Below are 15,554 nucleotides of genomic sequence, written 5' to 3' on the forward strand. Positions count from 1 at the left end.
TTAGGGAGAGAGTGCCAGTTCCACCATGAAGCATTTATCATGTATCCTTTATACCAGTGGAAGCCAAACCTGTTCCTGGAGATCTACCATCCTGTAGATTTTCACTCAAACCCTAAGACGCACTCCTCATTCAACAGCTAGTGATCTTTTTGAGCTGCTAATTAGTAGAATCAGGTGTGCCAAATTAGGGTTGAAATGAAAACCAAGATGGTGGATCTCCAAGAACAGTGTTGGTTACCATTGCCTTATAAAATGGCTGAAAAAAGGTACAGGTAGGTCAGTAAGTTTACTTAGCATGGATCCTTTTTTGGAACCAGTCTATCTGCATGGCACAAAAAGCTATACCATGCTGGCAGGGCAAAAGACCCAGCACAGGAAAACATAACAGTGGATCAACTAACTAAAGCCCCTGGATTTAAGCACAAGCCAGACTTTACTGGCGATTAGGATCAAAAATCCAAGAAACAGGAAAAGGTGTGGCCTGAAAATGGTGGTGCCGGGGGCCGGCACTTTCTGTTTGTCTGCAGCTTTACAATCCTCATTGTATTAACGCAATTAATGAAACATAACATAGAGAAGTTTCGAAACAGCTTAAAGAATAGAGGAATATCCTCATACTTGATTTACGCAATTTAGGGATGAAGCAAATACGTTATTATTTTCTAATTTTGTCTCAAATGCTTGGGTATGATATGAGTATGATATGCAGAAATGTTTTTACACAATAATAAATATGAGGGAATCAAGCATGAAGTCAAATGTTTCTGAGCAATTTCAGCCAAATATTGGTAAATGGTAAACGGACTGCATTTATATAGCGCTTTTATCCAAAGCACTTTACAATTGATGCCTCTCATTCACCCATTCACACACACACACTCACACACCAACGGTGAAAGGCTGCAAGGTACCAATCAGCTCGTTGGGAGCAATTAGGGGTTAAGTGTCTTGCTCAGGGACACTTCGACATGCCCAGGGCGGGGGATCAAACCGCCAACCCTCCGACTGCCAGAAAACCGCTCTTAGCTCCTGAGCTAAGTCGTTACCACCATCAGAATACATGGTGGTAACATGTATTCTGATGTTTAATGATGATAAAGGAGTCCAACATTTTTATCAGATGGCATACATACTGTAGTTACAGGCACTGGTTAGCTTTAACCAGGTGCAAGCTACTGACAGTATTCCGCTTCCTGAAGACATACCAGCAGAAACAATTTGCTGCATAGGCTACTATATGTCCTTGAGGACACTCAAAATCAGTATTTGTTCTGCCAAGTTTTTGTAGCAACAAAAAAATTTAAACGTCTAAATTCATCTACATAAAGATTACATAACAAAACTGGCATTTAGCAGACACTCTTATCCAGAGTAACTTACACACAACGTTTTGCATATTTGACAGCATTCATTTATGCAGCTGGAAATATACTGAAGTTACTTAAGCACCTTGCTCAAGGGTACAATGGCAGGGTCCTACCGGAGAATTGAAACCTGCGACTTCCTACTGTAGGTTAAAAACCCCTTATACTGGTAGTTGCTGTAATGGAGAAAAGGTACTGTATGTAACCAAATTATCTACAGTATATTGTGCTGTTCATGCTTGTATAATACAACGATTCTCCAAATCAGTCTTGCTTGCATGGGTCCACGTATAGCCCACATTTAATTGTGTAAAATGGCTTGAGTTGTTGCAATGAAATCCTAATACAAACGTTCATGTCTTTAAACCTTAGAAGTTTAAAACATTTGGTGATAATTTGTAATGAACACAAGCTGACCTTGTGGTGGTGACTTATTTTATGTAATCAAATTAAATAAATGAAAGCAAATTAATTAATTAACTCTATTATTTTTTATTAAATTACAACGACAGTAGAAAGTCATATTTTGAAGTAGCAACTGTGTGTTTCCTCATGGGTTGAGATCTTGTGCTAGAGGACACTGAACTGAATTTAGCAAGGTATAAATTTGCAGCCCAAACAACACTCTAAGCATGAAAAGGCATATCCAGTTTACCTTAACTGACCAACCAGAAGCAATTCATGGTGTCAATCACTCCATGAAAACAGTCTCCATATTGAAATACATCAAACAAAGCAGCCCTTATTGAGATCTGGCGCCAGATTCATCAGTAGAGCTTGGCTGAAAGGCATATTTCTAAGTGGGTTTGATTGAATACCCCTGATAATCTCTCACATTATCTGCAGAAAACTATACAACTCTAAGAATTTCCATTAAACCATCTCTCTGTCTCAGTTAAAGAACACTGCACTATGACCAGCTTAATTGTCACCCTTTCCACTTCTGTCGCTCTAGGTTGATTTTTTTCTCCATTCCTAAAGCATCACTGTAGTAGTAGTTTTAACTGCAATTTTTTGTAACTCACACTATGGCCAGAATTCAATGAACAATAGCGCTTAATTTTCACTCATAAGCAAATACACATGCAAAAACAAATGCTTTCATTTAACTGTGTGGCAAAGAGAGATTTCATCCATCTCTATTTCCATTGAATGCCCTTTGTGACATTTCCTTTGTTTAGAGTGCTATATTACAATGAAAAAATAAAAAAATTAAAATGATGTAACAAAATCTTCCTGTACTGGGAGTTTGAATTTGTCTACAACTTGTCATGTTTTCAGGAGTAACAGGAACCAGGTCCCTGGCTTGCCAAGGTGACAGGAACTGAATACATCACTCTGAAACCACAGGAGTCTTCAAGCACTTGCTGTGACTCTTGTCAAACCCCAATGGAAGCGATCTGATTAAGTTCCCAGGCTTCAGCGTAGTTGCAACATGTAGCGCAGACATTCCCCCCAGAACCGCCCAACACCCCTCCGCCACTCTGACAGCTTCCAAACGACTGCGACTGCCCTCAGAAAACTGTCAGGTCGCTGCTGGGACAGCCGCATGTTTTAAAAGCTTGGGTAAACACAGGGGATTTTAAAACAAATCAATCACATAAAGCCCAGGTTTGACAGATATTTGTTATGGGGTTTAGCATGTCCCAGCAGAACGCCGGGGAGAAAGAATGCATGCTTTCGGGATGCGGTTTACAGTGTTGTGTCTGTGGTGACATATGCCTTTTTTAACCCTTGTCAGCAGGACGTGAGCACCATGCTGTCCCGGTATGTGCATGTTTGTCATCTGCAATGAGAACTTTACGGCCTCCTGACATTTCAATGGCCAGGCATGCAAGAAGTTCTTAAAGGTGCAGTGTGTAGAATTTAGTGGCATCTTGCGGAACGGACTTGGCAGAAATAGAATATAATATTCATAAGTATGTTTTAGTGTATAATCCCATGAAAATAAGAATCGTTGTGTTTTTGTTACCTTAGAATGAGCCCTCTATATCTAAATAGGGAGCAGGTCCTCTTCCACGGAGGCCGCCATGTTGCACCTCCATGTTTCTACAGTAGCCCAGAACGGACAAACGGCTCTAGAGAGGACCTTTCGCTTTTTTTTTTTTTTTTTTGCTTTTTTATTTTGGTGGGTGGCGCGAATGCACCAGTTGGAAGACGAAGAAGAAGAAAGAAGAGACTGAGTGGTCATATTGTCTTCCATTTGTGAAATACATGCGCATTTGTGATGCCTGGGTACCTTCAAATATAGCTGTGCATAATACCACGTGTTGTTTACGGCGTTGTTGCCCTTTTTAGTACAGTCTGGCTTGATTGACAATTCATTTATTCACTAGGTGATAGTATAAGCTTTCTAACAATGTATAACATGTCTAATTTTGCTTTTGGAATAGCATTTTATTGGTCAGCATAATCAAAAATTTTGTCATCATCGCATTCACTTACACATTCACTCTGTGGTAGCAGTAAAAGGCGCTGCACCTAACAAAACGTCAACAATTTTTCGTAATTTATTGGAAAATACTATTATTATTGAGGACTTCTGGGCATAGCTAAGCCATATGTTTGCTGATAAACCTAGCTCACATCGTTTTCTGGTGGAAGACAGAAGCGGATAGAAATATATCATTGATTTACTGTCTCTGTCTCTATCTATTGAAAACAAATAAGATTTCATCATTGCTATGTTAGTATTACTCCAAAATATTTTGGTTATATACGTTATTTTTGAAATTGAGTGTCTTAAAATAGGTTAGTGGTATTATGAGGATATTTCACACTGAATGTAAGCGTTAGTTAGTAGTGTAATAGTTTTTTGACGATCATGTCTTTCTACGATTTACCATGCAAAGCAGCTAACGTTAGCTAATTTTAGTAATAAAACAATACCACAATGCGGAACAATTAACAATCATAATTGCTATCTTACTTGTAAGCTATGACCTATAGTTTTACAGATCAAATAACTAAATACAATTTATAAATCTAGCAAGGAACCTTATGACTTGACACTTGGCTACTTGATGCTGTCGTAGACAATGACATCATTTTTGGAACTTACAGGCCACCGTAGCTTCTCCTACGTCATTGGATAGGGAGGGCTGAGGGGAGGTGAATGGGGGGGGGGGGTGTATTCAGTTGGTTGCAATCTGCAACCTCACCGCTAGATGCCACTAAATCCTACACACTGTACCTTTAAGTCAGTTTTCTTATGGAAAATCCCTTTAAAAACGAACAGGTTCCATTCCCGTGTGTGTGTGTGTGTGTGTGTGTAAGAGAGAGCTGCTAATGTTTTTGCCTGTTCCTTGGATGGTGATAAGACACACTTATGCTTTAAAATTCAAGAGGATTCGAAGAGGTACATTAAAATGACACATATTCTCTATCCCCCGCTCTCAATTTTATTAGTTTAATGGGGTAGAAGTGTGATCATCTTGATCAGAGATAAAAAAGAAAACAAAATACAACAGGGTTGTTGACGTGTGAATGTGGCTGACACAAAACATAAATTGTCAGTGCCCACTTGGATGCACACTTAGCAAAATGGAAAGTGTTTTTAATATGTACATGCAGGAGAAATGGGTTTACTTGTGGCACACTATCTACTGTGAAACATTATGTCATCTGCCGTAAATTCCTACACTCTGCATAATGCGACAGTGTGGCTAGGCTCCGATAAACGGCTGATCTTAGTTTACTTAGCAATAAGCTGTCCCCCGGTCTGAGGTGAAGTGCAAAACCTGATAGTTCTTAGGTATCCCTGAGGAATTTACTGTGACCAGTACAGTCAAAATGTGTTATTAACCAACACAGATCCCTTTTAATCTCACCCAGACCAGCTGAGCCAACCTACACGCCACTCAAACTCAGCCAACTGTTGTTTTTGGACAGCAGCCTCAACAGTAGCCTGGGATTGAACAAACACACTGCTGCTTTCAGCCTGCATTTACACCAATCAGAAATTAGCCTCATGCAACCAACAACTGATATCAGAAGAGGGGGTGGGGTTAGTGGAGAGGTTGAGAGGGTACCTAAAGCACAAGAAAGACAGTGAGCTGAAACAATCAAGCTACTTTTATTGTTCTCATTTCTGTTCTGTTTATCGCAAGGAAGATAATGGGAGACAATGATGAATATCTGACCAGTTTATAGAATCTGTGGCCAAAGCCCTTTTCACAACAGTTATGTTTGCACCACCTGAATTTACCACAAGAGCCATGGTTTTGAGCCAAGGACTGCACACGTTTCATCAGAAGCAGTGCTATGCTCACCGGTGAAAGACAACATTAATAATTACCAGTCATATCGTTACATCACAACACTGATGTGTAGATTGAAAGGACTGCCACTAGAGCTGATATTCAACTTTTGTTGAAAAGTCATGTCCCGTACTGATTATCCTTTTCTTTCAAAACATTACTGATTCATAAACAGTGCAACTGACTAGACTGATTCAGGAGAGCACAGACGAGAACGAGCTCTCCTCTGAAGAACACAATGCCACTTCTTACCCCTCCACAGCTAACAAGACCTGCTTGCACAATTATGAGTCGAGGGAAGACACTTCGGGCCAGATTTACTAAAACCTTTAGCACATGCAAAGCCGTTTAGCATTTACAGAACCAATAACACAACCAATGATTGGTCATGGTATTTGTTTTGCACCAATCATTGGTTGTGTTACTAGTTTTGCATGACCTAAAAGGTTTTGCACGTAGCTTAACAGGTAGAGTTGCAGGCACCCATTCAACCAGCAGGGGTAACTAGAGGACAGCAGAGACATTGAGTCCTGCTGACTGAACCCTTCCTAACCCTTTTCAATGCTACTGCTAGTTATGCATCGCCCTGTAGGGCTAGCAACCACATTCATGGTTAGGAATCTACCTGGGACCATGGACCCATCCTTGCACTAGAATGAGGATAATGTCTTAAATGGAGGCCACCCTGATGCACTCTTTTAAATTGCAAAAAACCAAAGCACTTTGTCATGGCAACATTAATAACATTTGCATGGCCTAAAGCCACCTGCAAAATTGAAAAGTGAAAAGCTGTCACCTGAATCTGCTACTTACTCGTCACCCTCACCTAGCTGACATGGTAGTAGGGGGAGTGAATTCAAGCTGTGTAGCAAAACTAAACTGAACTTGACAGTTTACACCTCTTGTCTCGCCAATTCAAAATTTGGTTAATGGATGAAAGAATATTTCAGAATGTTAAATACAAAGCAAAAAAATATAACAAAGGGACACAAAAAAATTAAAGCTTATGGCCAGCTTAGAAGTGAATACTCAGTCTTCTAACAGTGAAACCTCAGGCGCCAACATGAACCAGATTGAAATAGACTGAAATAGACGGAAACAGATTGAGCTATACTGTGCATTGCAGCTGTGAGACGGTAATATTACAAAAGAAGCTTACTTCAGATTCAGCAGTTATGGAACTGGTTTTTATTCTCAAGATTACAAAGCCTGGATCAAATATTTAAATAGATTAATATGACATCCAATGGTCACTGGTCATATATAGAAACAGTACAAGTCACAGCAACCAGAAACTGTTAAAAAAAAAGAAACTATGAGCATTAGCTGCCCCACTGCTCTGATGCTCTTTATTGTCTTGTTTAGGAGGTTAAAATCCTTAACAGGATGTTCTGGCACAGAATGTGCGGCTGTGCTCACTATGGATGTTCTACAGAGCAAAACATTTCAAATACATTACAAACAGTAAAGATTTTCTCTGTTTTGGACACACCGCATCATCAATATTCACGATGAATCGGCTAGTCAGAATATTTGTTTTGCTTAAATAATTCATTATTAATCAGACAAGACAAATCATCTGCATGGAAAATGGAGTACAGCTGTTCTGACACCAATAATGTACACACCGTCCTTGTCAGTTCTCAGAGGGTGCTGGGTGAAATACCATACGGGGGGGGGGGGGGGGGGGAGGGGGGGCAGAGTACCATGTCGGTTAGGAAACTGGGTTTTTTAAATTCCAAGGTCATAGGTTTGATTCCCTGGTGAGTCACTGCAATTGTACCTTTGAGCAACACACTTAGCCCTTAATTGCTTCAGTAAATATCCAACTCAATAAATGGATTGTTTGTAAGCTGCCTAAGCCACTGTGAATAGCAGTGCCTCCTTAGTGCCTAAAAGTATTCAAGAAAAAAAGCATTTTCTCCAGTATTCATTGCACTATAGTAATGCTCCTACCTCTTTACCCTACAAATGGCAGCAAAATTGATTTCACTTATTCACATCATGCAGATATGAACCTGGCTCCTGATCCAGAACTAACAAATTGTGATTTGCTGTAACTAATTTACCAGCATTAAGGACTAGAATCTTTTACCTGTCAATTACAGGAGGTGGACAGCAATAATTTTTGCATCCGGTTATGAATTTGCTTGTAAGTTGCAATACTGCTTCCAATATACTGTATGTATTGTATGTCTCTCAAGATAACGGAATCTGCTACATGCCATTAAAGTAAATGCGTAGCTCTCTAGCCAGCACTGTCTGCCTGTATAGATACTGTAGAAGAGCTGGCAGGGGAGAAACTCAGCACAAGCTGCATTGCTGTGTGACAGTAAGCAAGCAGCACTACTGCAACAGGGACTGCATGAAGAAGCTGCTCACAAACTGCCGCAGACAAGGTCAAAGGTCACCAAAACAGCACCACTGTTCACCCCCTTGGGTAAGATAAACATTACTGTAGGTCAACGTTTTATGGTAAATACAGCTATATCCCAGAAACCCATGAAGGGTGTATTTACTGACACAATTTAACAAAACCCTTGCTGGGAGCAACCATTTTATTAGGACTTATAACACAAATAAAATACATTAGCAATGAGAGAGGCACAGGAAGCCCAAGCATACAGGCTCCTAGCACAGTGTTGCTTGCATTACATAATCTATGACTTAGCTCATGCAAAATCTACACAAGCAGGGCCTGTTTAAATAAGGCTTTTTTACTCCCTGCAATTCAAACTCACCCTGGGGACTCACCAGTAACATAGCGCTAACCCACTCTATGTGTAGAGCACTAGCCTGCTCTGTCTGTGAGTAAAGTGCTTTAGCACAGTAAGCACAGAGTAGCACTAACAACATTTATTACCAAATCAGGAAATGAAGGCCGATCTAGAGCACTGAGAGACCCAGAGCTAGTGAGACACAGCACTGCCGTCCACAGCAGGGCAAGACCTGGGCTCATTAATTAAACTGCAAAGTGCTCATTTTGAAACAATGTGTGCCTCCCACATGAAACATGAGATGGGTCATCTCTATTTGTCTTTTTCTATACAGAAACACAAATCATTGTTTGGCCAAGATGATTTGAGAAGAACAAAGAAAGAAGGCAAGAAATACCGCTTGGAAACTCAAGATTCAGTTCAGTGCAGTCCAATAACTCTATTTTTGCTGTCGGGCAAATTTTTATCAAGCCTGGTCATAACAACATAAAAAAATAAATATAGCTGCCATACAATACACATTTAATTCTTGAAAAACATGAAAGTAAACCTATACATGTAATTCAAGAATCTCTAAAAGTACAGGTTCCTTACAATAGTGGAATCGTGGGAGGAAGGCTGCATAATGTTCATTTGTTGAATCTTTTTAACAATGACCACACCCTCTCTTCCCAAGACATCCCAGACAGCACCTTGGAATGTTACTTCCTACATCTCCTCATCTGTGAGTGAAATAAATATCTTTGAAGTCAAGAAGCAAACTAGTTTTAGTTCAAATGATCCATGGGTTGTTAAAGAGTAGTGGAAAACGGACCTGTTAAAGGTGAAATCCTGTGCATTGTCTGCTAATATGAACCATGTGATGGACATTAACCGTATTTCCTCTTGCACTTGTGGCACTATAGCTGGTACTGCACTCCATTGTGGCTCCTTAAAGCTGGCTCTAGAGCTCTACTGGCACACTTATAGTTGCTTCTCTTGCCTACAATTGTTGATAAACTGATTGCATTATTCATCACTCCCTGGAGGAATTGAGCGTTTTTCCACCCAGCAGAGCCACAGTCACTGTCAGAGAGGCAGTGCTCCAGAGCCTCAGAGGCCCATGGATACTCACATTTGTAAATGTCATCTTATCATTACTGGGCAAAATACTGACCTTCACTCCTGCGGAGGCCCAGAGCACAGAGAAAAATAATGGTTCTGCCACAGTATGCAGGAATGTCTGCATGTCTAAATAAAAGCTGCGAGTAAGAAACTGACTGTGGAACGTACCTGTACAAATCAAGCCCCCAAGTCACAAAGTCTACAACACCACCATACTGTCCAACTCACAGAGTGCATAGCAGGCTCAGTGCGTATCATTTTCAGTTTTTGGAGCAACTCAGCTTTCAAGGGTTCAAAGAAGGCATATTATAAGCATAAGGCAACCTATTCAAAACACTGATACTGACAGTCCCATTATAAGCATGCATCTTTAGTTTAATGCTTTCATTAAAATTAAGAATGAATGCATTCAAATACGTTACATTATTTGACTCCTAAAATCTGTCAAGATTGACCCTGTCACATCTGTTTCCTTACTTCTCTCCTCCGCCCTCTATTGACACGGCGGGCATATAACATTATAATAAATTATTATAGTCAAGCCTCACACTCCCTAACATCAACAGCAACCTTAACAGTACAAACATGTTCCGACTTTTGGAAAATTCCTTAATGCCTGCTGCAATGATAAAAGGGGAGAGAAAAACAAGTCTAAAATACTGAACTTTGGCAAACATCCAGTTGTGCTAGATCATGGATAGGATACACACACCAAAGCCAAATAGCGCAGAGTTGCATTTCAAACTGAAATAAAATGTCACTCGTAATTGTTAATACTGAATGGTTCTTGTGGTGCTTCCATGCCCAGAAGTGACAGTGCTGTTCAACTCATGGCTCTATTGATAAAACTAACACAGAGACTAGCCTGACATACAATAATTAGACTGAGAGGAAATCTCAAACATCCAAAGACCTGAGGCGAAAGCAATCATTTAGAAATAATTTGTATTTTTTTCCAGACGAAAATTGCAGTTGTGTATGGTTGCATTTATTTAAATAACTAAATTGCAACACACAAAGCAGATCAATGGCATTGGGGTTATGATACATAATTCTTCCATTGTTTCAAACTGGGCAAAACATATCCAGCCCATATGCCATGTGATGTCATCGTACACCATACTTTAGGTTTGCCCACCCAAATGGTTTCTTCAAAATGAAAAGAAATGGCAAGATGTGTGATCTGAACACTTGCTATCTGAAAAAAACATTAATTTTACACAATTATACATTAAATGCATATATGGACAAACATCTAGCAATCTATGTCTTATGAAAGGCAGGCAGGTAGCTACTGACTCGTTTATTTAACTATAACATGAAGGTTATACTCATAATGGTGAAATATTATTTTAATTATTTATGGTCACCCATATAGTTTAATTCATTTTATAGCAAATGTCATCAATATTGAGCAACTGAAAAAGTACAATTGGGCTCTTGCATTTGCATTGTTTTTTTTTTTTTGTTTTTTTTGTTTTTTTGTTTTTCTAAACTAAGCTGCGCCCACAAAATTTTGTAAATGCTTTTCTATATTTTAACTCAAAGAGGAAAAAATGCTGAATGTATCATTGGACAGTGAAACTTAAGCAACAGCGGCTCCATGAGCCAATACGAGACACAATGAGCCTAAAGAACTGCGCTTCTCTTAATTACAATAGACTAAAATTATTATTGTTATATAGATAGCCTAGCTGTCAAGATGCCAGTATATAAAGGAGTTCCTTTGGAGCGCCATGTTATAGGCTATAGACAGATAGTATGCAACTTTTAGGGGGCTGATTAAAAAAAATGATGCGTAATATCAGACCCGGGTCTTCAATATAGTCTAAAACATTTGCCCAGTATAGGCTACTGTAGGCTACGACAACGATGTACGAAAAATGCAACACTAATTTTTAGCGGGCACTAAAAATACATTTTTAAAAAAAATAAATAAATGTAATTCATTTAAACGGAATATTGAAAACTCTTGCGGGACGAAATTACTTCAAGACACCAGTACCACCATACTGCAAAAGACTTTACTGGAAAGTATACACATAGGCTTCAGATACATACATGTAGTTAAGTACAGATTAAGCAGATAGACTATATAACTGAAATATTTATGTTATTTTACCAATGCAGTAAATTCTAAATGACGGTGGTTCTCTGCATGAGCTGCATAAACACCTTAATAAATAAAGTTCAAGACTGGAATCCTTACCTGGAAACGGTGTTCCCGAACCCATCTCGGCGGAATCCGTGTAGCCAGGATGAACAGAAGCGCCGACGGTGATGAGAGCCAACAATAAAACAAAATAATCTGCCAGTGTAAACATACTTAGGCTATCTTTCTTTCTTTTTTTAAAGAACGAATGAAAATTATACTACAGATACAACATTGCCTCGTGGGACAAGATCATCCCCATAGAAACGCTGCATGTTCTAACCACAATTATATACCAAAGTTAAAGCTGTTCAAGGGTTTGCGTTCTTTCACGTTATCAGTGCAAATGAAAGAGGAGCACAGCGGTCAAAGCCAAGTTACTTAATAATAAATGTTTAGTATTCAGCTGTTACCATAACGTAAACTTTTAATGTTTATATTTTTTGTTATTGTTTAGCTGGTTTGATTATCATTTGTGGTCAGCTGGTCAATATTGGCTTCTTTCCGCGTCATCCACGCACACTTTGCCAGCTTTCGCACTCTTGGGTATAGTCGACCGTGGTCTCCGCCCACTACCTCGCTACAGACCAATCAACATGTTATTCTACCTCGCGAATTACCATTTTGATCACTCCGCGGCTAATTCAGAGGCGGATACCTGTGAATGTGCTAAAAGCACACTTTCAAAAGACCTGCAGGTGTGTAATGACCGCCTGTAATGACATAGAATAACCATTACCTGAAGCACCAAGCAAGGCTTAAAATGAGCCTGTGAAACAAATTTTCTGGAACAGCAGACAACTGAAGAGGTGGAGAGAAGGCTAGCCCTTTATTGCCAATAATAATAATAATAATAATAATAATAATAATAATAAAACCTGCACAATTGCAAATAGGAAGCAGACTGAAGAATGTCTGATATCCCCCACTCAGTACCTGTAACAGGATTATTTCTGTATATTAATGACTTGAAGCTCTTTTGCATACAACTTAGTTTGTAGTTGTTAATAATTTAATGTCTAAATAGTATACAGGTTTATCCACACTGCACACCAGTCTTACACATAAGAAAGAGTTGGATTAAAAGGACGTTTGAGCCTGCCCAAGCTCTTACCTGTTTTACTTAAATGTAACTTTTATCCTGCTACAAATGGGACTTCATTTGCCCCGTGGACCAAAACATTTAATCTGATGTGCAAAACCAAATATAACCATGATGTTTGTTTTTTAAGACTATTATCTGGGCCTCATTTATAAAAATGTTCTTAGATTTATACTTGACCTTAGTCTTAAAATCATTTCCAACGGTGTGCTTACGTTTGATTCATAAAAGATACTGAACATACAAAACCTTGCTTACGCAGGTTCTAAGAAGCCCATTTGTAACTTACGCACCTGTGATCTATAAATCTCAAATGAACTTAAAATTGAGGACACCTGAACGTGCCTTACAAACAGCAAGTTCCCCTTATATAATTCTAGCACAAATGAGGGTTTAGTCAGGAATAACCAGGGACCAAAAGAGAAAAGCAACATTTTTTGAAGATCATCATGTGCAAAAAAAGGTCATTCCGGTCTCTGAAAACTCTCTCCCTTCTAAAAGCACGATTTTCAATGTCTTCCAATAACGCAAGAACAGCCATGGTTACTTTTTTCTAATTTGACACACTATTTATAGAACATCACATGCTGTTTTTAATTCATAACACCTTGCGTCTGGCAATTAATTCCTCACACCTTTAATTGATAATTCCTATCAAATTGTTCATAAAGCTAATGCAAAGTTCACCACAGGCTTGGACGCGTTATGCGTCCCAAACTGCAATATTCCCCTACATAACCAGCAGGAAAATAATTTACGTCAAGTCTAGACTTTGCGTAGAGATAAGATCATTTCCACGTCAAAGTAAGGTTTTATAAATAACTATTATACGTGGTTTTCTGCGCAAGTCATACTTAAAATCAAAATTGATCGTAAGTCTGTTCTATAAATGAGGCCCCTGATGAGCATGTGCAGAAGGATCTGAATAGTTAATGGAGCCCTCTGCGTTTGGGTCAAGTCTGGAATTTGGCCCCAACATCTGAAACCATCACCTTTGACGTGGGTGCACTGTAGCCTGAGCCTAAAATATCTTATGGAGTCCACGGTAATGAAGCCTTGACTTACCCAAGGGATCCATTCATTCAGACAGAGCATCGACACCCACACCCTCGCGTGACCTCAGCGGATATATGTACAGACTGCAAGTATTTTGACAGTGACACAGTTTTTGTTGTTTTGTCTCTGTACGCCAGAACATTGGATTTGAAAAAAAAAAAAAAATGAATGTGAGGTTAACATGCTGTTTTAATCTGTGGGTATTTACATCCATATCAGGTGAAACATGTAGATATTTTACAGCCTTTTTTATACATTTTAGGGAACCAAAAGTAATTGGACAATTTGCTGCTCAACTATTTCTTGTCCAGCTGTGTGTCATTGCATCATTAATTCATGTGCAAGAAAGCTAACAGAAGTAGTAATGTTTCTTTCTAGAAGTGGCATTTGCTTTTTCAATCTGGTGCTGTTGCCTCTCAACATGAGGACCAAAGATGTGAAATGCAAGTAAAGCGGGCCATCACGAGGGTAAAAAATCTGAATAAATAGATCAGAGACATAGCATAAAACATTGGGTGTGTGAAAATGATCTGTTTAGTATATTGTTAAGAAGCAAGAATGTACTGGCGAGCTCAGCAATAGTAAACTACCTGGTAGAGCATGAAAGATCACTGTACTGGATTAGCAAAGAATGCATGTAATTGTGAATAAAAACTCCTTTTCAACTATCAAACAGATCAAGAACACTCTTCAGCATATAGGCATAGATGTGCTGAAGACTACCATAAAGAGAAGACTGCATTGGTGTAACCTCAGAAGGTTCAGTGCGAGATGCAATCCAGGTGTAATTCTCAAGAACAGAATGGCCAGTTTAGAGTTTTCCAGAAGTACATTTTTAAAAAACTGTAGAGTTCTGGAAAAAAAGTCTTATGGACAATTGAGATTAACATTAACCTATACCAAAGTGATGTGAAGAGTAAAACGTGGAGAAAGAAACTGCTCATTTATCTAAAACATACCACCTCATCTGTGAAACTTGGTGATGGTAGTGTTATTACTAAGGCATGTATGGCTCACTTGTCTTTCAACCAAACTTGTCAACTAAACTCAAAACTCATTGGCCAGCGTTTCACCTTTATGAAATTCACTTCAACATTATGTTAATTTGTCCAATTACCTTTGGTCCCCTAAAATGGGGGAACTATGTACAAATAGGGCTGAAATTCCTACACAGATCTCCCAACACGGATGAAAATGACCTAAAATTAAAACAGCCTGAACATTAACTTCATATTCACTGTTCTATTTCAAATCAAATGTACTGGAGTAGAGAGCCAAAACAACTAAAATTGTGTCACTGTCCAAATACTTACGAAATACACTATACATATATGTGGCCATTTATTTCTCAATAAGGCAACCGGCTTGATTCCACTGGGGGATTTTCAGAGAAAAGTGGTTTATTCCCGCACCTCCAGGAAAGCTGATATAGGACACAATAGCGATCTAAGGTCTGCCAGGGTCAGAGAGTAGACAATTCTACAGTTGCAACAGGAAATTCCAAATATGACAGGGGCAATTTTGAGATTGGGAGGGCATCACCAACAGAAGGTTCTTGCATATCGTGAGCTGTCTGACTTTTAACAAGATAAATAACCGAGTCTCCTCGAAATGATTCAGAACCTGAAGTCAACCTACCTCTGTAAAAGAAGCACATAGATATTTATCAAACATACAGTACGACAGTGATTGAAATGCATACTTTATAATTTTCACCATGGGCCAAAGAAGCAGAAAACCAGCTGTGTTAAAGGCACTCCATAAAACAGCATAAGTACAGACAGCAACACAAAGATTACA

At 39.0% G+C, this 15,554-nt stretch overlaps 1 protein-coding gene across 1 annotated transcript in view; it reads right to left on the minus strand.

Annotated features, from left to right (window-relative positions):
- si:dkey-61l1.4 (collagen alpha-1(I) chain) overlaps positions 1–12,265 on the minus strand; it is a 104,782-nt gene extending 92,517 nt beyond the window's left edge. Inside the window, exon 1 of the mRNA XM_035435770.1 lies at positions 11,654–12,265. Within this exon, the coding sequence (XP_035291661.1) occupies positions 11,654–11,768 (115 nt within the window). The 5' untranslated portion in view covers positions 11,769–12,265. The remainder of the gene's footprint in view (positions 1–11,653) is intronic.
- Between the last annotated feature and the right edge of the window lie 3,289 nt (positions 12,266–15,554).

Source organism: Anguilla anguilla, chromosome 10, assembly GCF_013347855.1.
Source record: "Anguilla anguilla isolate fAngAng1 chromosome 10, fAngAng1.pri, whole genome shotgun sequence".
Classification (NCBI taxonomy): domain Eukaryota; kingdom Metazoa; phylum Chordata; class Actinopteri; order Anguilliformes; family Anguillidae; genus Anguilla; species Anguilla anguilla.